Source organism: Pipistrellus hanaki, assembly GCF_964339955.1.
Source record: "Pipistrellus hanaki genome assembly, chromosome: 18".
In the NCBI taxonomy this organism is placed as follows: Eukaryota; Metazoa; Chordata; class Mammalia; order Chiroptera; family Vespertilionidae; genus Pipistrellus; species Pipistrellus hanaki.
The window spans coordinates 39,233,131-39,259,904 of NC_140520.1; the positions used below are offsets into that span (position 1 = coordinate 39,233,131).

Sequence of the window (26,774 nt, forward strand, 5' to 3'; positions counted from 1 at the left end):
GCCTCCGGGTGAGGAAACTGTGGCCAGACCAGCGGCGGCCACGCACTCCTGTCCCCCTGACTGGTGGCCGTGGGCCTGTGCACAGAGGCTGCAGACAGCGCCCGGCCACGGCCTGTGGGGATGCTGGGGCCAGCTTTCACCTTCCTAGTCCTGTTCCTGCACGGACGGCACAGCCAAGGTGAGGAGGCCCCATCTGCATTGGGGTGTGTGTGTGTGTGTGTGTGTGTGTGTGTGTGTGTGTGTGCATGGACTAGGGGCCAGGCCCACGGGCGTCAGGTCCTGGCCCCTCTGGGTGGTGGGGCTCCCCATGGCCATTTGGAATTGGCTGAGCACCTGCCGGGGACAGGCTGCCGGAGGGCTGTGGACCCGGAGCACAGCCTCGGACTTGGTTACCTCTGTGTGGTGGGAGGGGTCCTGCCTGGCCGTAAGGAGGCCAGGAAATGGCCTCTACCTGGATGCTATTGGCTGCCGAAAGGAAAGGGCCCTGGGCTGGGGTTTCCACCAGCAGGTGGTGGTTCTGGAGTCCAGAGACCACACATCGTCCCAGAGGCAGGAGGGATGGCTGTCCTCTGCTTGGAGGCCTGGCCCTCTGGCAGCACCAAAGCCACAGGCGCCTGTGGGGGGAGGGGGAAGGTGAGGCCATTGGGAGCTCAGAGACTCCGCCCGGAAGCCTGGGAGACTTGGAGGGCATTGTGGCGGGTACTGAGGGCACCCTGGGCATGAAGCGAGGGCACAGGCCCATGAGTGTTTGTCCAGGGCCCATGAGAAGGCTGAGCTCGGGCTGAGGGGGCAGGAGCCTGGCTTTGGGGATGAGAGTGGCAGAAGGTCGAGGGTGAGATGAGACGATGAGGCTGTGATGGGGTAAGCTCTCCCTCAGCGGCTGGCTCTGCTGGCAGCTCTGCAGCCCTGGTGGGCGGCGCTGGGTGCGGGGCAAGGGCTCAGGCTAAGGAAACTACTGGCAGGGTCCTGTGGGGCGGGCCTGGTGGAGGCAGACAGAAACCACTCTTTTTTTTTTAAATATATTTTATTGATTTTTTTTTTACAGAGAGGAAGAGAGAGAGATAGATAGAGTTAGAAACATCGATGAGAGAGAATCATCGATCAGCTGCATCTTGCACACCCCCTACTGGGGATGTGCCCACAACCAAGGTACATGCCCTTGACCAGAATTGAACCTGGGACCTTTTGGTCCACAGGCCGACGCTCTATCCACTGAGCTAAACCGGTTTCAGCAGAAACCACTCTTTTTAAAAATATATTTTATTGATTTTTCACAGAGAGGAAGGGAGAGGGATAGAGAGGTAGAAACATCGATGAGAGAGAAACATCAGTCAGCTGCTTCCTGCACACCCCCCACTGGTGATGTGCCCACAACCAAGGTACATGCCCTTGATGGGAATCGAACCTTCAGTTGGCAGGCCAATGCTCTATCCACTGACCCAAACTGGTCAGGGCAGAAACCACTCTTGTTTTAATTTTTAAATAGTTTGAAAAAATTTTGGAGCTCCAGAGCAATTCTAAGAAAATGCTTGTATTTCTTCACCTACCCTGTTTCCCCGAAAATAAGACAGTGTCTTATATTAATTTTTGCTCCCAAAGATGCGCTAGGTCTTATTTTTAGGGGATGTCTTATTTTTCCATGAAGAAGAATACGGTACACATTTATTGTTAAGTGAAAATAAAGGAAATTTATTACCTGTATATGGTACGGTAGTATGGTAGTTGTCAACACAAACCAGACAAACTGTGAATCCTACAGTATCAAGAATTTACTCACTTATTCAATAACAATCATGTCATCATCTTCTGGAACATCATCATAACAATCCAATTCCTGAATTTCCGGGTGAATTTCCTGTGACTCCATTTCTTTCAGAATCAGTGGACCAAATCTCTCATGTTTAGCAATAGCACTGTCTCTAAATAGCACTTGTCAAGGTAGCCTGCTCGCAGTGCATTTGCAATGCAACTGTCAGTGATTTTATCCCATGAATTCTTCACCCAAGTCACAACTTCTTGCAGTTTAGGTTTCACAAAATTTCTGAGACAGAGCCTATGGGGACCTTATTTTCAGGGGGATGCCTTATATTTCACTCAGAAGGAAACCTGTAAGTATGTCTTATTTTTGGAGGATGTTTTATTTTGGGGGAAACACGGTAGATTCACCAGTTAACATCTAATCGCCTTCGCTTCATTCCTTTTCTCTCCATTACCCGTGTGCGTGCACTGGGAAGTGGATGCTGATGATGGCTGGTTGAGCCATCTGAGAATAAAGCCTCTTTACTCCTAAATATCTTGGCATGTATCTTTTAGGGACAGGAATATTTCCTTATCATATGACCTCATCATATCATCACATTTAGAAAACCCAATGCTACGCCGTGGAGTACAGAGGCCACTTGTGAAGGTGCCGCTAGCCAGCAGCCAGCAGCCGAAGGCACGCGGGCTGCACCAGGTGGACTGTCCCTCTGCCGGCCTCCGCACCCTGCTCCTTCCTGCAGGACGTTTGTGGCGACAGCCACAGCCCCTCTTCCGGGTTTGTCAGGTGTTTCCTGTGATTCAGAGGAGCCCTTTTGGCCAGGATGCCGAACAAGTGCTGCCGCCTTTGTTTTCAGTCCTCTGACGCTTTTCCACTGATGTTTTTAGGGGGTGGATGGGAGGGGGTGAAGGGAGGGTGGGGATGTGAGAGGAACACCTTGGTTGGCCAGAGGACTAGTGATTGAACCTGCAACCTGGTACCAGCCTCCACCCAGAATGGAGCCAGCCACCGCGGGTGCTCGAGCCAGTGCTGCACCCACCCAGCGCCAGCCAGGACCTGGGGTTGGTTGGGTTCATTCGTCCCTTCAGAGGGCATGATGGCAGTGAGATGTTTTCTTAAAAACGTGGGTTCCTGCACAATTCAGTGACGGTGCAGGCCCTCACCCCTCCATCTGCGCAGCCACCCCAGGGGCTTGATGAGCCTGAGAAAGCACCTGGGTCTGGGCCCCGCCCCCTGCCTGCCGCCCCCCCACCCTGCCCACCTCCCCCCACCCTGCCTGCCGGCCCCACACCCTGTGGCTCCCGCCCTCAGCCTGCCCGCCCGCCCCTCCCTCCGCTGGTTCCCAAACCCCAAACCCACTTCCTCAGAGATGTCTTCTTCCTCCTGAAATGGCAGCCACCTAGGCCAAGCCAGCTGGGCTCCTCCGCACTGCCCCCCATTCCACATGTCCCACAGCTTATCCTCTGCGGCCCATCTGTCCCTTCTGGCCTGTCCGCTCTGGCCTGTTCGCTTCGGCCTGTCCGCTCTGGTCTGTCCACTCTGGTCTATCCTGGTCTGTCCGCTCTGGTCTGTCCTCTCGCTGCAGTCTCCTCACAGGCAGACTAGCACCTGGCCGGCGAGTTTTCTGTTTCTGTGGCCCTGAGGGTGGGGATGCACCTCCGGGTTCCTCCCGTGTGCAGTGAGGACACATGTTCCTCGCATGTGCAGTGAGGCTACATGTTCCTCCCGTGTGCAGTGAGGATGCATGTTCCTCATATGTACACTGAGGACATGTGTTCCTCACATGTGCAGTGATCACACGTTTCCCTCCCATGTGCAGCGAGGATGCGTATTCATCCTGTGTGCAGTGAGGACACGTGTTCCTTCCGTGTTCAGCGAGGACGCATGTTCATCCCATGTACAATGAGGATGCGTGTTCCTCCCATGTACAGTGAGGACGTGTGTTCCTCTTGTGTGCAGTGAGGACACATGTTCATCCCGTGTACAGTGAGGATGTGTGTTCCTCGTGTGTGCAGTGAGGACGTGTGTTCCTTGCGTGTGCAGTGAGGACGTGTGTTCCTCCTGTGTGCAGGAGGACACATGTTCATCCCGTGTACAATGAGGATGTGTGTTCCTCCCGTGTATAGTGAGGACGTGTGTTCCTCCTGTGTGCAGGAGGACACATGTTCATCCCGTGTACAATGAGGATGTGTGTTCCTCCCGTGTATAGTGAGGACGTGTGTTCCTCCTGTGTGCAGGAGGACACATGTTCATCCCGTGTACAATGAGGATGTGTGTTCCTCCCGTGTATAGTGAGGACGTGTGTTCCTCCTGTGTGCAGGAGGACACATGTTCATCCCATGTACAGTGAGGATGTGTGTTCCTCGCGTGTGCAGTGAGGATGCAGTGAGGACGCAGCGGCCTCCTGGGGCAGCGAGGCTGGAGGGAGGCGCGAACGGAGTGCTGCAATGCCAGGCCTCCAGCCCCAGGGCCCAAAGAGGCGGCTGCTCCCTGCGCTCCGTCCTCAGAGCCCAGAGACCGCGCCGTCACCCCTCTGCCACCACTTATGGAATAGAAAGTAAGAAAATGTTGAGATGAGATGATAAACCTTGACTGTGTGGCTCTTTGCTGAGGTTTCTTATCATCGTAACCAGGAACTTAGGGAGACCTCCACACCTTTAGCTTAGGGGAACATGTATTTGACTTGGGAGATATTTAGTTGTATTATTACATCATGTGAAACATTTCATTTTAATCTCCATTCCTGCTCCTCCCTGGATGTGTTTGCGCAGCCGTATGAGACGCTGGGCTCCACGCCTCCCTCCGGGCCCGTGTCTGCCCGGCAGCCAGCGCGTGGCACAGGGCTCTCAGCGCACACAGCGCACACCGGCCGAGGCAGTTGGCACCGAGGAAGGGGCCCGTGCCAAGCACTCAGAGGCAGATGGAGGGGAGCTTCGGTCAGAGGGGTTGGGGGACCTTCAGGGCACTGCCCACACGAGTGGGCCTTGGTCCTAAAGGTCACTTTGACCCCCAAATCCCGGTTTTGGCTGTGCATCCTGAGGAAACCCCAAAGGACATGCTGGAGGCTGCGAACAAAACGGGCAGCACTGGGGGTGAGCTGAGGGGCTGCGGCTGACACGCCACGTCGCAGCGGGGTTCGGACGGCTGCGTGGCGGGGCTGGCAAGCTCTTCTCTTCCTCAGAGTGAGGGGTGGTGTGCGGGCTCAGGGAGAGCCCGGGCAGAGACGCCGGGCCCGCCGGAAGGAGCTCGGCCCGCAGAAATCACTATGGATGCTGAGCCTCTGCTTCTCGGCCGTCCCCCGACGTGACAGGCACAGGGGGCACCGTCATTGCTACTCAGATGGACGGCTCTGCGGCCACGCCTTTCCCCGTGCTTCTCCCCCCTCCCCCCTGCATCCTGGGTTAGCTCCTGTGAGTGGCCACAGAAGGCACTCTTGTACTTGGCCTCTTGCTCCACATCTGATGAGATTGCATTATCGTGGCTGATCATGTTGATGGCTGGACAAGGTTTCGTTGTCCACTCTATGACGGCTGATCACCATTCTGCCGCTGGGGAGGCTGGTCTTCTGTGGTGAAGCTTCTGGAGCCTTTTGTGGGTGCTCCATTAGTCATTCTGGGAGCTAACTGAGGGAGATTTTGGAATTTAATTAATTAGGTAATTAGACAGCTTCATTAAGCCCTTGTTATGTTCCAAGACATATGCTAGATTTTGTGAGGGAAAAGGTGAAACAGATGTGGATTCTATCCTGTTGGGGTGGAGTCCTGTAAACAAGGAGAGACAGGAAATGCTAAGGTCGCTCAGAGGCAAGCTGGACGTAGAGAACCAGGACGGAGAAAATGGAGGTTCCTGTTGGTGAGGCGCTGGGCGGGGCCTTGCAGGATGCAGACCTTTTGGGAGGAGGGAGGACCCTATCAGGCGCCTCCTTTCCTTGGAGAGACTGTGCTGTGACAGTGCAGGTCCCCAGGTGGCCGCTGGGGCCAGGGCTGCCCCGGGAGAGCAGCCCTGGGTGTCCTGGGAGGCTAGCGGGGCTTGGGGAACGGGGGCTCGGACCGCAGTGAGGCTTTGCGGGATGGTCCTGCTCCCGCATCTAAGGCTCACGGTAGAACTGCAAAGGGAGCGGCTGTGGTTGCATTGTCACATTAGTTCTCTGTCAAGGTGCTCAAACTATGCCTCAGCTCCCAGCGCGCCGGACAGCATTGCTCTGAAGCTGCTGCTGCGTCTCCTTCCCCAGAGGCCCTGGCCTGTCCCAGCGTCTCCTTTCCATTTGGGGATGTTTCCTCTTGTGAGGCCGTTTTGGGGTCTGTTTTGTTTTGTTTCATTTTGGACACCATTTATGAAAAGTTTTAGAAGTGATTTAATGCTCTGGTTTATGGTATTTTCCTCCAGGAATAACACAGTTCCCTCTGTAATCCAAGTCTGTGCACGTGATTCCCCACAGGGTTTGAGTCTCTGTGAGAGTGAGTTCTTGTTCACTCTTCAAAGATATTTTTATTTACTCACTTTTACAGAGAGAGGAAGGGAAAGAGAGAAGCCAATTTGCTGCTCCACTTAGTGATGCACTCATTGGCTGACTGGGGATCGAACCCACAGCCTTGGGGTGACAGGGGACCCTCTCTGGCGGGGGTTCTTGTTCACTCTTAATTCTGAGTGTGCAGCCATTCCCGGCACCGACCCCGAGCCTGGTGGGTGAGGCACCCACACCTCCTTTCTGAGCTCCGTGCTCTCATGGCTCCTGGAGTTGAGTAAACTCTGCTAAGCTGCTCAGCCTCCCAGCTGCTTTTTATGGAAACAGATGCCTCCAGTAACAACAGTAAAACAGCTAGCCCTCTCAATTTCCTTCTCTCAGGTCCTGGCCCTTAATATTTCACCGTTTTTTGGCCCTAGCTGGTGGGCTGAGTGGATCGAGCATTGTCCTGGGTTCGATTCCAGTCAAGTGCACATGCCCGGGTTTCGGGCTTGATGCCCAGGTTGGGTATGCAGGAGGCAGCCAATCAATGTTTCTCATCATTGATGTTTCTATCTCTCTCTCTCCCTTCCTCTCTGAAATCAATAAAAGAAATATATTTTTTTAAATAAAGAAAGTTAGGTCAGAGTGTGTCTTACATCTTAAAACAAAAACAAAACAAACAAACAAAAAGCTTTCTTATAAAATTCCCCTCACCATTTCATTAGCTCTCTGATGCCTTCAACAAATGTCCGTATATTTTGCCCAATTTTCTTCTGATTCTTAGTGGGAGTGTTGGTTAGCGTGTTTCTACCTGGTCTTCTGTGATCAGATTAAAACTCCTTGGGTGGCCCCTTATCTCAGGCACTAGAGTGTGCTGTGGGACCAGTATGACCTAGTCCCAGATGCCGGATTCCGGGGTCAGGACCTGTGCCGACTCAGGAAGGGGTCCGGGCTCCTCAGGGCTCTGGGACAGTGGGAACAGTCAGACGGAACACCCAACCCTTTCTAGAAGCTTATTCATGACTGTCCATTCCCGAGGGGCCTATGTGCAGGGCTGGGCGTGCTGCCCGCTCTTAGGTGTAAAGGGTCTGAGGGCCACGGAGACGGCCAGGCAGGCCCAGGCTGCTCCCAGTGTGGTGACAGGCAGATTCCCTTCTTGTGCATCAACCTCAGAGTCACCACCAAAGGAACAGATTCTATCGACCTCTTGTCACTATAGCCTCATTTAACAGATCTGTTCCTATGGATAGCTGTCTCCTAACCTCTCTACAAAACTCTGACCCCCTCCAGCCCACCCAGGCAGGCTGGCTTTCCTGCCTCATTGGCAATGTGAGAACTCTCCTGCCCACATGGCCATGGGGACGGCCCTGCTCTTCCCCACTGGCTGCTCTGTGAGGGTGGGGGCACCCTTCTGTGCAACAGGTCCCACCCTGAACTGGGCAGGAGCTGGGGGTGCCCGGGCAGGAGCTGGGAGGTGCCCGGGCAGGAGCTGGGGGTGCCCGGGCAGGAGCTGGGGGTGCCCGGGCAGGAGCTGGGGGTGCCAGGGCAGGAGCTGAGGGTGCCCGAGCAGGAGCTGGGGGTGCCCGGGCAGGAGCTGAGGGTGCCCGGGTAGGAGCTGGGGGTACCCGAGCAGGAGCTGAGGGTGCCCGGGCAGGAGCTGGGAGGTGCCTGGGCAGGAGCTGGGAGGTGCCCGGGCAGGAGCTGGGTGTGCCCGGGCAGGAGCTGGGGGGTGCCCGGGCAGGAGCTGGGGGTGCCCAGGCAGGAGCTGGGAGGTGCCCAGGCAGGAGCTGAGGGTGCCCGGGTAGGAGCTGGGAGTGCCCAGGCAGGAACTGGGGGTGCCCGGGCAGGAGCTGGGGGTGCCCGGGCAGGAGCTGAGGGTGCCCGGGCAGGAGCTGGGGGTACCCAGGCAGTGTATTTTTATTCTTGCCTTTCCATTTTTTTCCTACGGAGTAATACTTGTGGAGACCTTCCAGTGACTGAAAACCTGGCAAATAGGAATCAAGAAGGACCAGTTTGTTGCACGAACTTTTCTGGGGGGGAGAAGGGTAGAGAGAGGGAGGGGGTAGGAGCCCAGCTCTGTGGGAGGGCAAGGAGGGCGCTGGGAAATGGGTGTGGAGTTCGTCTTCCTTGGTCTGACTGTTCAGAACGTGGTGCAATGGTCACCACTGGTCACCCATGGTCCCCCTGCAGGGGCCGTCACATCAGATAAAATGTTTATTTAGAGCATTGTAGTTAAGAATTCACTCTCCAGCCCTAGCTGGTTTGGCTCAGTGGATAGAGCGTTGGCCTGCAGAAGGGTCCCAGGTTTGATTCCAGATTATGGGCTCAATCCCCAGTAGGGGGAATGCAAGAGGCAGCCAATCAATGATTCTCTGTCATCACTGATGTTTCTATTTCTCTTTCTCTCTCCCTCTCCCTTCCTCTCTGAAATCAATAAAAAACAACAACTATCTAATAAAATAGTAATATGCAAACTAACAACCACTTTGCAACACCCACATGACATGCCCACCAGCCAATCAGAGCAAGTATGCAAATTAACCCAACCAAGATGGCTGCGGCCACAGAGAGTAGGAGGGAGGCTTGGGTTTCCCAGGCAATGGAGGAAGCCAAGCTTTCCACCTGCCCTTGCTGGCCTAAGCCTCCACTCAAGGCTACAAAGTTTCAATTATAGAAGGTAAGGAAATCCAAACAGAAATGGAGGCAGCCACAGAGCAAGTAAGGAGGCTTGGCTCTGCTCCAGGCTACAAAGTTTCAATTGTAGAAGATAAATAAACCCCAGATACCAGGGCTTCTGCTTCGGTTGTCAGGGGGCGTGGCTGGCCTACAAACCACCACAGGGCCCTTGCTCAGGCTGCCCCACACTCCAAGGAACCAACACCTTGATCCGGGACACCCTTCAGGCGAAACAGCCGGCCCCCACCCATGCACCAGGCCTCTTTCCTATCTAATAAAAAATTAATATGCAGATTGACCATCACTCCAACACACAAGAAGGCTTCCCCCATGTGGTCAAAGATGGCTGCCCTCATATGGACACAAGATGGCCACCATAAGATGGCCAGCAGGGGAGGGCAGTTGGGAGGCACCAGGCTTGCAAGGGAGGGCAGTTGGGAGGACCAGACCTGCAAGAAAGGGCAATTGGAGGTGATCAACCCTGCAGGGAGGGCAGTTAGGGGTGATCAGGCTGGCAGAGGAGCAGTTAGACATCAATCAGGCTGGCAAGGAGAGGCAGTTAGGGGCAATCAGGAAGGCAGGCAGGTGAGCAGTTGGAAGCCAGCAGTCCTGGATTGTGAGAGGGATGTCCGACTGCCCATGGGATCAGGCCTAAACGGGCAGTCAGACATCCCTCGAGGGGTCCCAGATGGGAGAGGATGCAGGCCGGGCTGAGGAACACCCCCTCCCCCGGCCCCGTGCACGAATTTCATGCACCGAGCCTCTAGTATATAATAATAAAAGCGTAATGTGCTAATTAGACCAAACTACCTTCCAGAGGAAGCCGGGGCTGTGAGGAAAGCCTGGGTCCCTGTGCCGGAGGGAAGCTGGTGCCGGCAGAGGGGAAGGAAGGCCTAGTCTTGCACAGGTTTGTGCTTCGGGCCTCTAGTAAATAAATAAGAGAATTCAGCCCTCGCTGGATTGGCTCAGTGGATAGAGGACCCACGTTCAATTCCCGTCAAGGGCACATGCCTGCCTGGGTTGCAGGCTCCATCCCCAGTAGGAGGTGGACAGAAGGCAGATGATCAATGAATCTCTCTCATCACTGATGTTGCTATCTCTCCGTTCCTCTCTGAAATCAATGAAAATATATTAAAATTCACCTTCTAAAGCCAAATTGACTGTGTTGCAGGCTCATCTTTCTCACTGATAATTAGGGTTGTGACTTTAAGTCTGTTTCCTCGCTTGTCAGATGGGGCCACTGCGCAGTGAAAGGTTCACAGCCTCAGAGCGGTTCATGCTGAGCTCAGGGCTCCCTCTCCTCTGGGCGGGGAGAGGGGCCAGTGAGCAGGCTGGCGCTCAGGCTCAGGCTCAGGGAAGTCAGGCCGCTGCCCCCTTGCTGAGGCCCGGCTCTGCTCTGTCGCAGCCGCTGCCTCTTGTCCGGGAGCCCGGCCTCCGGATGAAGCTGTGGTGAGGCACTCGGGCACGTCTTTCCACTTGGGGCCCGGCCACACCCCGACAGCGGTGAGCTACTTGGAATGGAAGGCACAGCTGCGCTCAGAGGAACGCACTCGCGTGCTGTTCACCTGGAGGGCCGATGGCAGCTCCGAAGGGGAGCGCTGGGACTCCAGCCGCCACAGGCTCCGCCTCAGCACCAGCCCACTGAGTCTCCTCTTCGAGGCCGCGCAGCAGGACGACAGCGGCACCTACTCCTTGGAGGTCACCAGAGAGGCGGGCGCCGCCAGGACCCACTGCTTCCTCGTGTCCGTGCTGGGTGAGTGCCCCACTCGCGCGCGGGCGGGGGCGTGAAGGCCTGCCTGACCTGACCGAACCTCTGCTTCCAGACCCCGTGCGGCAGCCCGAGCTGCGGCTGCTGGAGCAGAGGGCGGCCCCGGGCGGCAGGTGCCAGGTGACTCTGAACTGCTCGGCCTCCGGAGGCGGCGATGTGGCCTACACCTGGTCCAGAGGGGGCCAGGCCATCCCGCCGCCCAGGAGCCCCTTCCGCCTGGAGGAGCAGATCGGGGCGGGCGGCCTGCACACATACACCTGCAACGCCAGCAACGCGGTCAGCTGGGCCAGCCGGAGCCTCCAGCTCGGCCCGGGCTGCGGGATCGCTGGCCACAGTGAGTGCCCTCGGGGCTGGGCCGGAGGGTGTGGGCCGGGGCAGGCTCAGGAGCAGGAGCGGGGAGCTCTGGGAGCCCTTCGCCAGGGTCCTGGCCTCGGGCGCACAGGTCCGGCAGCCAGGCCGCCTGGAGCTGGGAGAATTCGTCCCCTTCAAGAACCTCCTGGAAGTCGCTTCCTTCCCGCAGGAAGCCCTCGTTGTCTGGGAGGGACAGCCAGTCTGGCTGTGAGCTGTTTTCTTCTTTGGCTGCCGGACGCTTCCCCCTCAGGGGCCGCCTGCCCCTGCCCTGAGGTCCCAGAGCAGTGCCGGGGCTGGCGGCTCAGACGGGCACTGGGCAGAGGCACTGTTCTTCCCGGAGAGTCACCCGGGCCACTTCACACCGCTTTTTCTCGGGTAAATCAGACCTAATGTGATGTCAGCATGGATTCACAGGGTGTGAGGGCAAGACCGCCTGCACCCTGTCTTTAAGGAACTTAGAGCCAAACAGGGGCACAGAGTAAGCTCTCCTGGCACACCGACACGAAAGCCTACTCGCGGGCACACTGGGCAGCTCCGAAAGGCCTGGCAGGCTGCTGTTCAGGAACAGCGAGGCCCTGTTTGTGAGGGTCTCGTCAGCAGCAACTGGGCTGCCCTCCTTCCCTGCGCGGCCGCTCGGCACTGCCCTCGGCTGCGGGACAGGCCCAGGCACGGACGTCCCGCGGGGAGAGCAGAAGGCGGCGGAGGCGGCCTGGCAGGAGCAGACATGCTTGTCGCGGTAAAACAAAGGAAAGGGTCTGGGTGACAGTGACTGAGCTGGGATCTGTCCGCTGGTACTGCTTGCTGTGTAGGTACATTGTCTCCTCCTGTGAGAAAACAGGCCCAGAGAGCCTGAGGAGCTTGCCCAAGGGCACAGAGCTTAGCGTCAGCACCTGATTCTGAGTCCCCTGCTCCAGTGTCACTGGGCGGCCTTCCAGTGGAGCAGGGAGACTCCTCTGACCTGAGTTCACAGGGGTGAGAGCAGCACCCCAGCAGGTGGGGTGGGGGGGAGCGGTCACTGCAGCAGGCAGGGGGGCAGGGAGGCAGGGAGGCGGGGAGGCCGGGAGAAGGAGAGTCCTCACGCCATGTCTCCGTCTCCCTCAGAGCTCAGCCTCCTGCCCCTTTTGATGATCATCCTGGTTCCCATACTCAAGCTGCTCGGCACCCTCACCTGCATATGCATGTGGAGAAGGGGGAGGAAGCCGGCAGGTAAGGGGAGGGGCCCTAGGACAGGCTGCCTGACCTGCCTCCCCGCACCAGAGGGACGTGCCTGCATCAGGGAGGGAACGCAATGGCTGCTCCGGGTCTCACTGGGAGAAGGGGGTGCCGGGGGAGGGGTGCGGGGTGTGGGGGGAGATGTGCATGGCCTGATCCCTAGCAGCAGCTTTACTGGCTGTGGCTGGTTTGGGGGAAACTATCAGGCAGGTGCTGCCTTGAGCTCTTTGAGTTACCCTCCTCCATTCTAGAACCTTCCTCAGAGTCTCGCCACCTTGAACAAGGGTGGATGCTGGGAGCAAGCGCCTGCCCGCCCCCCCTCCCCCCCCCCCCCCCCCCGGAGGTCTCTGCAGCTCTACTCTGCTTCCCTCCCCCAGAGCCCGGCCCAGAGGAGGCGCTGACCGTTTATGAAGATGTCCGCAGCCCGCCCATCGGGAGCGGCCAGGTGCGGCCCGAGGTGGGTTCTCTCCTTCCTTCCGGACGTGTCCTGGGAGCATGGCCCTGCCCATCAGGGGCCCGAGAGCCCGCTGCTGCCTCCGAGTGGCCTCAGCCCATCTCGGTCCCTCTCGGGTCCTAGCTCTGGCCGCGGGTGCACAGAGAGAACTGGGGGGAGATGATGAGATGAGGCTCGGTGCATGAAATTCGTGCATGGGGGTGTGGGTGGGGGTGTCCCTCAGCCCAGCCTGCACCCTCTCCAATCTGGGACCCCTTGAGGGATGTCTGACTGCCCGTTTAGACCTGATCCCGGTGGACACATCTTCCCAAAGAAGAGGGAAATGGGAATGTGAAGAACAGTGTTAGCATTTAGCTCCACAGAATCACAAACACATAAAATATGGGATTGGGCCTAAACGGGCAGTCGGACATCCCTCTCACAATCCAGGACTGCTAGCTCCCAATTGCTCGCCTGCCTGCTTTCCTGATTGCCCCTAACCACTTCTGCCTGCCAGCCGGATCACCCCCTAACCATTCCCATGCCAGCCTGATTGACGTCTAACTGCTCTCCTGACAGCCTGTTTGCCTCCAACTTCCCTCCTCTGCTAGCCTGGTCACCCCTAACTGCCCTCCCCTGCAGGGTTGATTGCCTCCAACTGCTCTCACTTGCAGGCCTGGTCCCTCCCAACTGCCCTCCCCTGCTGGCCATCTTGTGGTGGCCATCTTATGTCCACATGGTGGCAGGATCTTTGACCACATGAGGGAAGCCATATTGTGTGTTGGAATGATGGTCAATCTGCATATTACTCTTTTATTAGATAGGATAGAGGCCTGGTGTATAGGTGGGGCCAGCTGGTTTGCCCTGAAGGGTGTCCTGATTCAGGGTGGGGGTTCCCTTGGAGCATGGGGTGGCCTGGACAAGGGGCCTGTGGCAGTTTGCAGGCTGGCCATGCCCCCTGCGACCCAAGTGGAGGCCTTGGTATCTGGGGTTTATTTCTCTTCTACAATTGAAACTTTGTAGCCTGGAGCAAAGCCAAGCCTCCAAATCACTCAGTGGCTGCCGCCATTTCTGTTTGCATTGGTTTACCTTCTATAATTGAAACTTTGTAGCCTTAATCAGAGGCTTGGGCAGGCCAGGTTTTGTGGAAGGCTTGGCTTCTTCCATCACCTGGGAAATCCAAGCCTCCCTCCTGCTTTCTCTGTGGCTGCAACCATCTTGATTGGGTTAATTTGCATACTCGCTCTGATTGTCTTGTGGGCGTGTCTGATGGGTATGGCTTGTGGGTGTAGCGGAGTGATGGTTAATTAGCATATTACTCTTTTATTATAATGCTAATATTAGAGATGAAGGGAGAGGGAGAGAAACATCAATGATAAGAATCATTGATCTGAAGGAAAACCAAGATGGCAGCATAGGTAAACACCTGAACTTGGTGCCTCTCACAGCAACTTCACAACTACAACTGAAAGACAAAACAGACATCATCTAGAACCACAGGAAGGCTGGCTAAGTGGAAATTCTACAACTAGAAGGGAAGAGAAAAGCACACTGAGACTCAGGGGAGCTGCAGAAGTAAAGTGCAGAGGTACAGAGGTGCATGTGTGCTTGGAGGGGACTGGCAACTGAGGATGCGGCTGGCTTTTTCAATCCACAGTGAGACACAAGCTCCCAACTGCTCTGAACTCCAGTTCCGGATAAGACTCTGGGGACCCAGACTCATATGGGGAGAAACTGGACTGTTAGCAGCAGTGGAACTCAAGGGCAGCTTTCTCTCAGAGGTGCTTGCAGTGATATCCAAGAGACACTGAGACCCCAGGGCCTCTTAGGGCAGAGCTGATGGGAATCCATTGCCGTTTGCTCCACCCTGAGACTCTGCCCCATTCAAGCTGTGTGCAGAGGCTTTTGCATATGAATGACGTGGTCCTTTGAAAGATAAACTTACCTAACAAACTGCAGCTGAGTCAAAGAGACCCAGAACATCCAAAAGAAGGCCTTAAGCCCCAAAGCAGCTTGCATTGCTTCACAGCTGGGCCTCATCTGGGCACCTCCAAACCCAAACAAGGAAGAGGAATCTGCAGATCTCTTTCTTGTTCCTGTTGGGTGGCCTCAGGGAGAGGCTAAATTATCACCTCCTTGGAGATCCAAGAGCCAGTGTACCCAGGGGTCAGAATGGGACCATCCGGATTACAACTCTTCAGATCCATAAGGGACACACTCAGGGGGAAAACTCAGTGAACACCAAGGACCTACTGAAGCAAGTCTTGCCCCATAAGGGTGTCTCCAGTACAGAAGTCCATCCATCACAGACACAGTTGATCCTCACAGCCAACTGGCCTGGAGGTCAATTCTTCCCAGTGATACCGACAACAATCAAGGCTTACTGACAACAAGACTGTGCACACAGCCCACAAAGGGGTGCACCAAGAGTGTCCAACTCAGGTAACTGGGGAGGCTGAGCCACTGGGCCCCATAAGACACCTTGCACACAAAGCCACTCTATCAACTCAAGGAAGCAGCCAAAATGCAGAGACAAAAAACCAGATCACAAATGAAAGAAATGGAGGAAATCAAACTACTGGATATAGAATTCAAAACCATGGTTATAAGGTTTTTCAAGAATTTTCTAGAAAAGGACAATAAATTTAGTGAGACCCTCGAGGATATGAAAAAGGACCAACTAGAAATTAAGCATAAACTGACTGAAATAAAAAATAATATTCATAGATCTAACAGTAGACTAGAGGATTGCAAGAATCAAGTCAAAGATTTGAAATACAAAGAAGCAAAAAACACCCAACTGGAAAAGCAAAAAGAAAAAAGAATCCAAGAGAAACCAAGATGGCTGCAAAGGTAAACAATGTAACTGCCACGTCACACAACAATTCAAAACTACAACTATAAGACAAGACGTCTATCACCCAGAACCACAGGAAAGGTGACTGAATGGAAGTCTTAAAACTTAAAACAGAAGGAAAGAGAAAGGAGGACAAATGCTGAAAAGCTGAGGGACAGAGGTGCACAAATCGGGCTGATGGCAGGCAACTGGGCACGTGGCTTTTTTCCAACCCAAAGGGAAACAAGCTCCCAATCACTTTGAAATCCAGTTTCTGGAGACACGAGGAGGCCCCAGACGCCTACAGGGAGAAGCTGGTCTGTCAGCCATCGGGTCCCAACGTGAGGGTGACTTTTTTGCAGAGGTGCGCGCAGCAATCATTGTTTACTGTGCTGGAGTGCAGGACATGGGGACTTGGAAATGCAGAAAGGCAGAGAAGGCTGATGGCAGCCATTGCTGTTTGCCATGCCCCAGCCTAGTGATGCCCTGAGACCCCGCCGCCCTACACATTCTACAAACCTTCCCAGGCTCCACACAGTGGCTTTTGCATATAAATGGCCTGCCCTGTGGCAGCTTAACAAAATAAACTGCAGCTCTAGTCAGACTGCTCCAAAACTGCCAAATCCCAAGAAAAGAGGAGAAAACTGTAGTTCTTGCTGTAGCTCCTGCTTGGTGGCCTCAGACAGTAGCTGACCTACACCCCATTGAAGATCCAGAAACTAGTGTATCTAGTGGTCAGTGTGAAACAACACCAGATTTCAACTACTATTATAAGGGACACATTCAAGAGGCAGACTCAGTAGACACCAAAGCCCCACTGGAACAAGTCCTCCCCCAGAAACGTCTCCAGCACAGATATTCTTCCATTATAGACAGAGCAAGTCCTCACAGCCAATTGGACTGAAGGTAAATTCCTCCCAGTGACACCAACAACACTCAAGACTTTACTACAACAAGACTGTATACACAGTCCACAAAGGGGTGCACTAAGAGTGTCCACCTCAGATAACTGGGAGGCTGACTCACTGAACCATATAGGATACCCAGCACACAAAGCTACCTTACCAATGCAGGGAAGCAGCAAAAATAAGGAGACAAGGAAACAAATCACAAATGAAAGAAATGGAGGAAAACAAATGACTGGACATAGAGTTCAAAACCACGGTTACACGGTTTTTGAAGAATTTCCTAGAAAAAGCTGATAAATTTAATGAGACCCTCAAGGATATGAACAGGGACCAACTAGAAATTAAACATACACTGACTGAAATAAAAAATATTATACAGAGAACCAACAGCAGATTAGAGGAATGCAAGAATTAAGTCAAAGATTTGGAATACAAAGAGGCAAAGGACACTCCTCTGGAGAAGCAAGAAGAGAAGAGAATCCAGAAAGTTGAAGATAGTGTAAGAAGCCTCTGGGACAACTTCAAGTGTACCAATATCAGAATTATGGGGGGTGCCAGAAGAAGTGAGAGAGCAAGACACTGAAAACCTATTTAAACAAATAATGACTGAAAACTTCCCCCACCAGGTGAAAGAAATAGACTTACAAGTCCACAAGCACACAGAACCCCAAACAAAAGGAATCCAAAGAGGACCACACCAAGATACATCATAATTAAAATGCCAAGAGCAAAAGACAAAGAGAGAATCTTACAAGCAGCAAGAGAAAAACAGTTAGTTACGTACTAAGTAAAGAAGCATCCATAGGATAATCAGCTGATTTCTCAACAGAAACTATGCAGGCCAGACAGGAGTGGCAAGAAATATTCAAAGTGATAAATATCAAGAACGTACAAACAAGATTACTCTACCCAGCAAAGCTATCATTCAGAATTCAAGGGCAGATAAAAAGCTTCACAGAGAAGAAAAAGCTAAAGGAGTTCATCATCACCAAACCAGTATTACTCGAAATGCTGAAAGGTATTCATTAAGAAGAGGGAGAAGAAGAAAAAGGTAAAGATAAAAATTATGAACAACGGGAGAGAATCCAAGATGGCTGCTCGGGTAGACACCTAACCGCAGCAGCACACAACAATTTCAATGGAATACAACTAAAATGTAGAGTGGACATCGCCCAGAGCTACAGGTAGTCGACTGACTGAAAATTCTACAACAAGAAGGAAAGAGAAAACCAGAAGGAAAATCAGAGGAGCTGAAAAAAAACCTAAGGTACAGAGACATGCTGCATGCTCGCACGCACGTGCGCGGAGAGGTCGCAGCCGGAGAGGAGGAGAGGGCTGGGTGCTGCCTGGTGTTCCCTAGCAGGAAGGAAATAAAACCCCCAGCCTGGGCTGAACCCCCGAACCGGCAGCGCTGAGCCCCAAGTTATGGGCCAGACCCTGGGGACCCAGGCTCCGGCAGGGGGAGACAGGGCTGTGAGGCGGAATCCCAGGTGAGCAGCGAAAAGCAGGGCCCCCGGAGTCGAGCGCACATTGCGTGCAGAGGACTGAATGTTGACTCTGATGCTGGATTACCCTAGCCGGAAGGAACAGGGCCACCAGCGGCGCTGAGCCTCAGTCCAGACTGCCCTGAACCCCAGTTCTGGGCCAATCCCTGGGGACCCAGGCTTAAGTAGAGGGAAACGGGGATGTGAGGTGGAGTCCTGGGAGAGCGGCGAAAGGCCTAGCCCCCGGAGTCCCGCACATTGCTTGCAAGGGAAGGAATGTTGACTCTGATGTGGGATTGCCCTGGAGGGAAGGAAACGGGAGCCCTGGCGGTGTTGGGCTCCAGTTTTGACTGCTCTGAACCCCAGTCCTGGACCAGACCCAGGCTCGAGCAGGGGGAGACGGGGCTGTGTGGCAGAATCCCAGGGGAGTGGCGAAAAGCGGAGCCCCCAGAGTCGCGCGCACTGCGCGCAGAGGACAGTCTGTTGACTCTGATCCTAGACTCCCCTAGCGGGAAAGAGAAAAAAAAGCTCCAGACTGGAGGAACGCGACAAGGAGCAGGAGCCCCTGCTGGACACCAGCCAGCCGGGCGCCGGCAAGGAGCCGGGTGACGGGGCCCCCAGTGGGGGGGAGGAGGTGCCCCTGAGCCTTCGACCTCTGAGCGCGGGCAATGGAGCCAAGGCCGTGGGCTGCTTCCTGGGCGGCGCTGACCCGGCAACAGGCTGGAGCAGTGCGGGAGCCCGTGGAGAACAAAGGGGTGCCACAGGCCAACCTGCTGAGCTCCCAGGACAAGGAGGAAGAAACCAAAGAAGTTCTCAATGTGAAGAAATCAAGTGAGAGCAAAAGATAGTAAAATTACTTAAGAAAGAATACAAAGAAGATCTTAAAAAATCAAAGACTAAGTCAGAACTCAACTCACCAGCCAACATTGCAACATATATGCGTTTAAAAAAAAAAAAGAAAAAGAAAAAAAGAACAGAATGTTGGAACAGTGGCGGCCAGGCCTAGAGTGCCCAGGCACAAGGCAGTGGCAACCAGGCCCGGAGCAGCAACGGCCAGGCCCCAGAGCAGCAACAGCCAGAACCAGAGCAACAACAGCCAGCACTGGAGCAGCCAGAACTGGGGCAGTGGCAGCCAGGCCTGAGGCGGAGGCAGCCAAGCCCAGGGTGGCCAGCCCAGGAACACCCAGACCCGGAGTGGCCGGGCCTGGAGAAGCCGGGCCCAGAGCAGCTGGGTTGGGAGCAGCCAGGCCCCGAGCAGCGGCTGCCAGGCTGGGAGTGGCCAGGCCCGGAGCAGCCGGGTCTGGTGCAGCCAGGCCCGAAGCAGCGGTTGCCAGGCGGCCAGGCCCGGAAAAGCCGGGTCGGGTACAGCCAGGCCTGGAGCAGCGGCTGCCAGACTGGGAGCGGCCAGGCTCCGAGCAGCCGGGTCTGGTGCGGCCAGGCCCAGAGCAGCAGCTGCCAGGCTGGGAGCGGCCAGGGCCGGAGCAGCCGGATCTGGTGCGGCCAGGCCCAGAGCAGCAGCTGCCAGGCTGGGAGCGGCCAGGCCTGGAGCAGTGGCTCCCAGGCTGGGAGCAGCCAGGCCCGGAGCAGCCAGGTCGGGTGCGAGCAGGGCCGGAGCAGCAGCTGCCAGGCTGGGAGTGACCAGGCCCGGAGCGGCTGGGCCCAGAGCAGCCGGGTCGAGTGCAGCAGGCCCGGAGCAGCAGCAGCCAAGTCCAGAGCAACTAGGTCGGGAGCGGCAGTGACCAGACCCGGAGCAGCTGGTTGTGGAACGAACCAGAGCAACAGAGGCCAGGCCCGGAGCAGCCAGGCCTTGAACAGCTTGCTCCTCGCCTGCTCCTGCCCCACGGCGGCCTCTCAGACATGGCTGGAAACTTTTGTGGGAACTTGAGGGTCTGCTGAATCAAGTGATGAAGACTTAGATCTGGATGTGTTGAGTTAGTATAGGGCTGGGGTGTTGATCTGTGAGTGCCTTGGGTGGGGCCTGGATGAGGCTGGTTGACCTATTTGGAAATGTCTTTTGTGTGAAATGTATCATTGGGCATGTGGAGGTATTATTGATATGAGAAAATGCTAAGTAACTGATTTACTATCTGAAAAGGGATTTACTATCGGGGAAAGGGAGGGAGGAAGAGACTGAACATAAACTCTGCACCTATGGATTAGGACAATGGGGAATGGGGAGGGGGTGGAGGGTGGGGTGGGAACCTGGTGGAGGGGGGAAGAAATGAGGAACCTTTGTAATAATATGAACAATAAAGATTGATTTTTTTAAAAAAAATTATGAACAACAAATACATATCTATCAGCAAGTGAATCTAAAAATCAAGTGAATAAAAAATCTGATGAGCAGAATAAACTGGTGAATATAATATAATCAGGGGTATAGAAAGGGTGTGGACTGACAATTCTAGGAGGGAAAGGAATGTGGGGGGGTGCAGGGAGAGACTGGACCAAAATTGTACACCTATGGATGAGGACAGTGGCAGGGGGAAAGGGGGGAAGAGCAGAGGGTAGGGTGGGGTGGGAACCAGGTGGAGGGGAGCTATTGGGGGTGGAGGGGAAGAGGAACAATTGTAATAATCTGAACAATAAAGATTTATTTTTTAAAGAAAAGAATAATTTCTCTGCTGCCTCCTACTGGGCATCGAGCCTGCAACCCGGGTAATGTGCCCTTGCCTGGAATCAAACCTGGAACCCTTCAGTCTGCAGATCAATGCTCTACCCACTGAGCAAAACTGGCTGGGCACTTCTTCTCCCCATTTAATATACCTGTTTTCAGGAAATAACTGGTCTGTGTTGTTCTCTTTTATCTTATTACTAGTGGCCTGCTGCATGAAATGCATTCACAGAGGGGGGGTTCCCTCAGCCCAGCCTGCACCCATTCCAATGAGGGACCCCTTGGGGGATGTCTGACTGCCATTTTAGGCCCAATCTCTACGGATTGAAACTGGCAGTTGGACATCCCTCTCGCAATCTGGGACCACTGGCTCCTAACCACTCACCTACCTGTCTGACTGATCATCCCTAACTGCTTCTGCCTGCCTACCTGATTGCCCCTAATTCCTCTGCCTGTCTGCCTGATCACCCCTAACTACCCTCCCCTGACAGCCTGATCTTGCCCTCAACTGCTCTCCCCTGCAGGCCTGATCTTGCCTCCAACTGTCCACCTCTGCTGGCCAATTTGGTTCTGATTGGTCAGTTTCTATGCCAGTCAGTGTCATTGGGCCTATCAATGGGGCCTGTCTATTTTTTAAATGAATCTCCTCTAATGGTCTCATGGTCTGTAGATTGAGATAAATGAACGTGCTCAAGGCCATGAGCTGGACAAAGCTGTGCCATGGAGTCCGGAGTCTCCCCTGCACTGGCTCTAACACCCAGGGTTAGAGCTGCACCATCAGTAGGGGACCCGGCTGGGCATCTCTTTCTAGAGAAACACTGCCCCCTGGTGGCCAATGATGAAAAACTTCTGATAAAAATTACTTTAAGAAATTACTTTTTTTAAAAAAAGTTCTGATAAAAATCACTTAATTAAAAAAAAAAAAAAAAGCAGCAACCTCTTCAGCTTGGTGGAATGTGGATGGCTTAGAGGACGGCCACGGACAACAGGAGGAGGAGAGCAGAGGTGTCTGGTCCCTCAGTGCCGTCCTAGAATTCCCAAGAAGTGTGTTGCCTCCTCCCACTCCCCTTACAGTAATGGGGCTCATTGGGTCAAGTCACAGAGCCTTAAAGAGTCCAAACCTGTAAGAAATCTTAAAAATATATATTTTATTGATTTTTTTTTCAAAGAGGAAGGGGGAGAGAGATAGAGAGTTAGAAACATCAATGAGAATGAAACATCGATCAGCTACCTCCTTCACACCCCCTACTGGGGATGTGCCCACAACCAAGGTACATGCCCTTGACTGGAATGGAACCTGGGACCCTTCAGTCTGCAGGCTGACGCTCTATCCACTGAGCCAAACTGGTTAGGGCCAGACCTGTAGGAATTTTTATGAGCTTATTTGATACAAACTGACCACAATCATCTGGAATCAAAATCTATGGCTTGAGAAAATGCTCTAGAGAATGGCAGTTTTGCCCCTTGTTTTGTACATTACAATAAAGAAAGGCATAAGTGGGTTAAATGAACTCCATCAGTGATGGATTCTGGGGGCAGGAGAAAGCAAAGGGGGGGAATCTCTGGGATTGGATAAGAAGTAAAATGAAGCCTGGCCAGCGTGGCTCAGTGGTTGAGCGTTGACCTATGAACCAGGAGGTGACGGATTGATTCCCAGTCAGGGCACATGCCTGGATTGAGGGCTCAATCCCCAGTTGGGGGCGTGCAGGCAGCAGCTGATCAATGGCTCTCTCTCATCCTTGATTTCTATAGTGCACTTTCCCTCCTCTCTGAAAAAATTAAAAATATATATATTTAAAACAAAAAAAGTAAAATGAAAAGACACAGAAAAGAAAAAATAAACAAAGAAAGAAACAAAATAATAATAGGTGTTTGTGAGTATAGAATATCTAACTGTTTCCAGTGAACATGCTAACAGTAACCATGAGAGGTGCTGTGGTCTGCTCTGGTGGGAGCTGCACCCTGAGGGGTCTGGAGAGGGGGACCACGCCACAGGTGTTAGCTGTGGTAGATGCAGAAAGACAATAGGCAGGCTCGGGATTGGCCTTTGTCGAGGAAGATGCAGGCCTAGGACATGACTGCCCCCAGGACTCACTTTCAGCTGGGAAGTTGTGACAGCAGGCGTCCTGTGTGGTTCCCGCAGGTCTCCGGGTTCCTAAGGCCTGCCTTGCAGGCCTCCCAGAGCCTGTCAGCGTTAGTATGTGGCCCCTTTTGCCCCCAGATGTAAGAGCAATTGATTCCCGAGCGTTGGGTTTAGTCACATTGTATTCTAAGAAGAGGACTTTGAGCCCTGACTGGTTTGGCTCAGTGGATATTGCTTTGGCCTGTGGACTGCAGGGTCCCAGGTTCCATTCCAGTCAAGGGCATGTGCCTTGGCTGCAGGCACATCCCCAGTAGGGGGTGTGCAGGAGGCAGCTGATGGATGACTCTCTCTCATCGATGTTTCTAACTCTTTTTCCTTCTCCCTTCCTCTCTGTAAAAAAATCAATAAAATATATTTTAAAAATATATTTAAAAATATAAAAAGAGGACTTTGAGATGCTGAGGGAGACTTCCCTTGCCTGGAGCATAGAGATGCTTCTTTCAGACACAGAGAAGGAAAATGGTTGCCAGAAGGAGACATGGAGGAAAGAACCCTGGGGAGTCTGTGTTTAAATTCTGCTGCTTCTGTGACACTGTGACTTGGGCTGTTTCTCTTTTTGGAGGCTCCTCTGTAGAATGAGGCAAATCATAGTCATTCTTATCAGATACGAGGGGCCCAGTGCCATCCTGAAGTTGGTCACATGAGCCAGGGCCTCGAGCATACCCAAATGTGGTCACGTGAGTCAGGGGAGGTGGGGTCCGGTGGGCCGCCAGACCTGTTTATGTCATCAGGGGGAGGGGCCAGCTGACAGCCAGTGGTTGTTCACATGAGTGCTGGGGCCGGATGCCATCTGGACCTGGGTATATCATCAGCGGGATGGGCTAGCTGGACAACCAGAATTGGTCCTCCACTAGGCACCTGGGGTGGCAGTGTCTGGGAAAGGCACTTAGTCTATAGTCACCTCATGGACCCCCACCTAAGTCCATAGACCCTTTCCACTATTGTGGCATTTGATGATCCCTCTTACTCCCCCAGTACCTCCAAACCTTCCTATGCTGACCCCAACTCTCCTTCTGCACCAGCCCTCCTCCTCCCTCCACACCCAGATTTCACCCTCTCTCTCCCCATCAGTGCCCTTTATTTGGGTGGAGTTAAATCCCTGAGTTTCCAAGGTCCCATTTTCCTCTGCCTGCTATGGAAGAAGTAGAGCTGTGGCTTCAGCAGAGGTAGGATTAAAGCCATTGCCCAGCCCTAGTCGGTGTGGCTCAGTGGATAGAGCATTGGCCTGAGGACTGAAGGGTCCTAGGTTCAATTCCAGTCAAGGGCACATGCTGGGGTTGTGGGCTCGATCCCCAGTAGGAGACAACCAATCAATGATTCTATCTCATCATTGATGTTTCTATCTCTCTCTCCCTCTTCCTTCCTCTCTGAAATCAATAAAAATACCTTTTTTTTTAAGCCATTGCCTAGTTTATGTTCGATGCTGAGGTACAGTGCAGCCCAGCATCAAGCTAGCTTAGTTTCTGTTCCCAGTTGCAGTGTATCAATCCATTGCACATGGGGCCTCATGGCCATGGGCCATGCTCCTCTAGGGCCACAGGGCTAGGGAGGAGACACGGGTGAGTGCAAGAGAGACACACAAGAGCCAAGAGAGCCAACTCCTTTGTCCGGTGACTATGTGTCCCCACATTTTCATCCACTTGCAGTGGGGCCCATCCACTCCGGCCAATGATCTCCTTCCCAGATTTGATTGACAGGCACCTTTCCTGTATCACCCCAACTGCACTGCACATGTGCCCATCTCCCCTTTGTCCGGTGCCTCCCTCCAGCTCAGCAGGGAGAGGACCTGTGGTTCCTGCGGAGGGTAAATTGCAGAGGATTCCTGGTGGAGCTGCCCAAATGACATGCCTACAATGCCTGGCCGTCCTTTTGCTCCTTTCCTATTGTTACTAACTAGTAGTCCTGCACAGGAATTCATGCACCAGTAGCTCTCCACCCCCTGCTCCACCCTCCTGTAGCTCCCCTCGGCCCCCCCCACCCTTACCCTCCCTTATAGCTTGCTGCCCTGCCCCCTCCTGTAGTTCTCCGCCCCACCCTCCTGCTGGTCCCTGATCCAGTTGTTACAGTCATTAAGCGTCAGGGAATAACAGATATTTAGCACATTCCTCTCTTATTACATAGGATGAGCTCCTTACAATGGTATCAGTATGACTAAAAATGAGGGGATCGAAATCACTTGTGCTGGTAACCAGGCACACTCAAAACTAATCACAGATTTGTATTTTAGTACAGACATAAGGCCTAAAGAGTACCCAGACCTTCTTCCTCCCTATCACAGGTTATCAATAAGTACAGCCTGATTGATGTATTTTCCTGCCCCTGGAAAGGTTCCATTTTGTCTGGACAAGTGGCTTTCCAACCCAGGTCAATATTATCTTAATTGTTTTTCACAGACAGGCCGACTATGAGCATGTTCTCCTGCTCGGGACTTTTGAGTTGTGTCTTGAATTCACACCAGGCTGGGTGTCAGGAAATCAGATTCCAGCCATAGCTGTCACCGACTTTTATGATCACCTAATACCCTCAGGGCCTTCATATCCTCACCTGAGAACTGAACGAGTTCAAGTGAAGAACCTCAAAGGTGCCTTCCAGCATTAGTACCGATTCTACTACCATTTAACCAAAGCTAGAAATGGGCTCCTGACCTTCCTTCAAAAGTCCCTGGAATTAGAATGAGTGATTCTATGAGCAATCCCTGCTGAAGAAGTAACTGAAGCAAACTTGGCCTGTGTTTTTCCTCCCTCCCTTCCTTTCTTCCTTCCTTCCTTCCTTCCTTCCTTCCTTCCTTCCTTCCTTCCTTCCTTCCTTCCTTCCTTCCTTCCCTTCTTCTTCTTCTTCTTCTTCTTCTTCTTCTTCTTCTTCTTCTTCTTCTTCTTCTTCTTCTTCTTCTTCTTCTCTCTCTCTCTCTCTCTCTCTCTCTCTCTCTCTCTCTCTCTCTCTGTAGACTGAAGCAGTGATTTTTAAAACAAAGAAAACAGAACTAGAACATCTTAAATTTTTAATCCTTTCTTTACAGGATGCCTAAGACCACTTTTGAATTAAGAAAACTACAGAAAGTTATTAACTGCCACGATACCTTCTTCCTTTTGGTTTAATAGTTGTTTGCCAGCAGAGCTAATCTGGTTCACGAATGCCAAACGGATTGACTCAGCTTCATCTCTCTCTGGAGAGCAGTCATTATTGCTGCTTTCCCTCTTTCTTAGTAATCTCCACTCGAGATTTTAAAATTCCATGGAAATGACAGATATTTGGGGTGTGTTTAGCTTTTTAAAATACACTGTTGGGTGTTATCTTCCTGGGCTCTTTGAGACTCCCTCTCTGAAGGAGGCCTCGCCCAGCGGCTGGAACATTGCCTCTGTCCTCAGCTTGGCAGCAAGACCCACCAAGTCTGTTCTGCTCAGAGCTGAGACCCCCTCACTTCCAAGCCTGCCCTCACCCCTTACTACCTGCTCCCCAGTGACCCTGGAACTTCCTGCACAGAGGTTTCCTAAGATCCTGATGTAGAAATCAGGTCCCCAAATCAATCATTCCCCTGATGTACCCCCCAAGTTTTTCAAATGAGTGTCATGCGCCCCTCATTCTCTGTGTTCCCTCCTTAGGAGAATCCTCTGACTATTCATAGCCTCGAGTTTTCCAAATGATCCATTCCTTGGCAGAAAGCAAGAAGTTCCTCCTCCTTTTGGGAAGTCTGAGGCCGTTCAGCTGCATAAATTTCCAGCCAAGAGTCTCCAGGGATTCTCTTAACCTGAGGAGAAGTGGGGTGTTTCTACCCCTCCTGAAGTCCAGCTGGGAGGTCAGCCGGAGGCCTGTCCGCCCCTGGCCACAGAAGCCCTCTGAGGCACGCTGCCCTTGGTGGAGCTACAACCAACAAGTGTGGGGAGCTCAGAGCTCCGACAGCCGTCACCTCCTCCTTACAGAAGGGGTCCCACCCCCTGCATCCCACTCTGTCCTGGCTCCAGACCCTGAGGCTGCCCCTGGGTGGCTCAATAACAGACCCCCCAAAACACCAACACTCACTCCTTCCTGAGCCCCCACTCCCATACACAAGGCTTTGTTTCTTATACTGTTTGCTGGAGTTTGCTGTATATTTCTCTACACGTTCTTGTTTATTTGAATTATGATCAATAAAACAATCTCAAAGGA

At 53.3% G+C, this 26,774-nt stretch overlaps 1 protein-coding gene across 1 annotated transcript; it reads left to right on the forward strand.

Annotated features, from left to right (window-relative positions):
• On the forward strand, positions 1–26,774 carry LOC311613328 (natural killer cell receptor 2B4-like). The gene is made up of 6 exons (XM_084867120.1): positions 1–178; positions 10,288–10,635; positions 10,706–10,984; positions 12,103–12,207; positions 12,591–12,670; positions 26,231–26,774. Exons 1-6 carry the CDS (start codon positions 121–123, stop codon positions 26,270–26,272), a joined length of 912 nt encoding a protein of 303 aa, XP_084723246.1. The 5' UTR covers positions 1–120; the 3' UTR covers positions 26,273–26,774.

Bases quoted from the DNA above. Each gene is read 5' to 3' on its own strand.
- LOC311613328 (XM_084867120.1), top strand. From the start codon at position 121: ATGCTGGGGCCAGCTTTCACCTTCCTAGTCCTGTTCCTGCACGGACGG. The intron at 10,636-10,705 runs GTGAGTGCCCCA...CTCTGCTTCCAG, and splicing joins CTTCCTCGTGTCCGTGCTGG to ACCCCGTGCGGCAGCCCGAG. The intron at 10,985-12,102 runs GTGAGTGCCCTC...CGTCTCCCTCAG, and splicing joins CTGCGGGATCGCTGGCCACA to AGCTCAGCCTCCTGCCCCTT.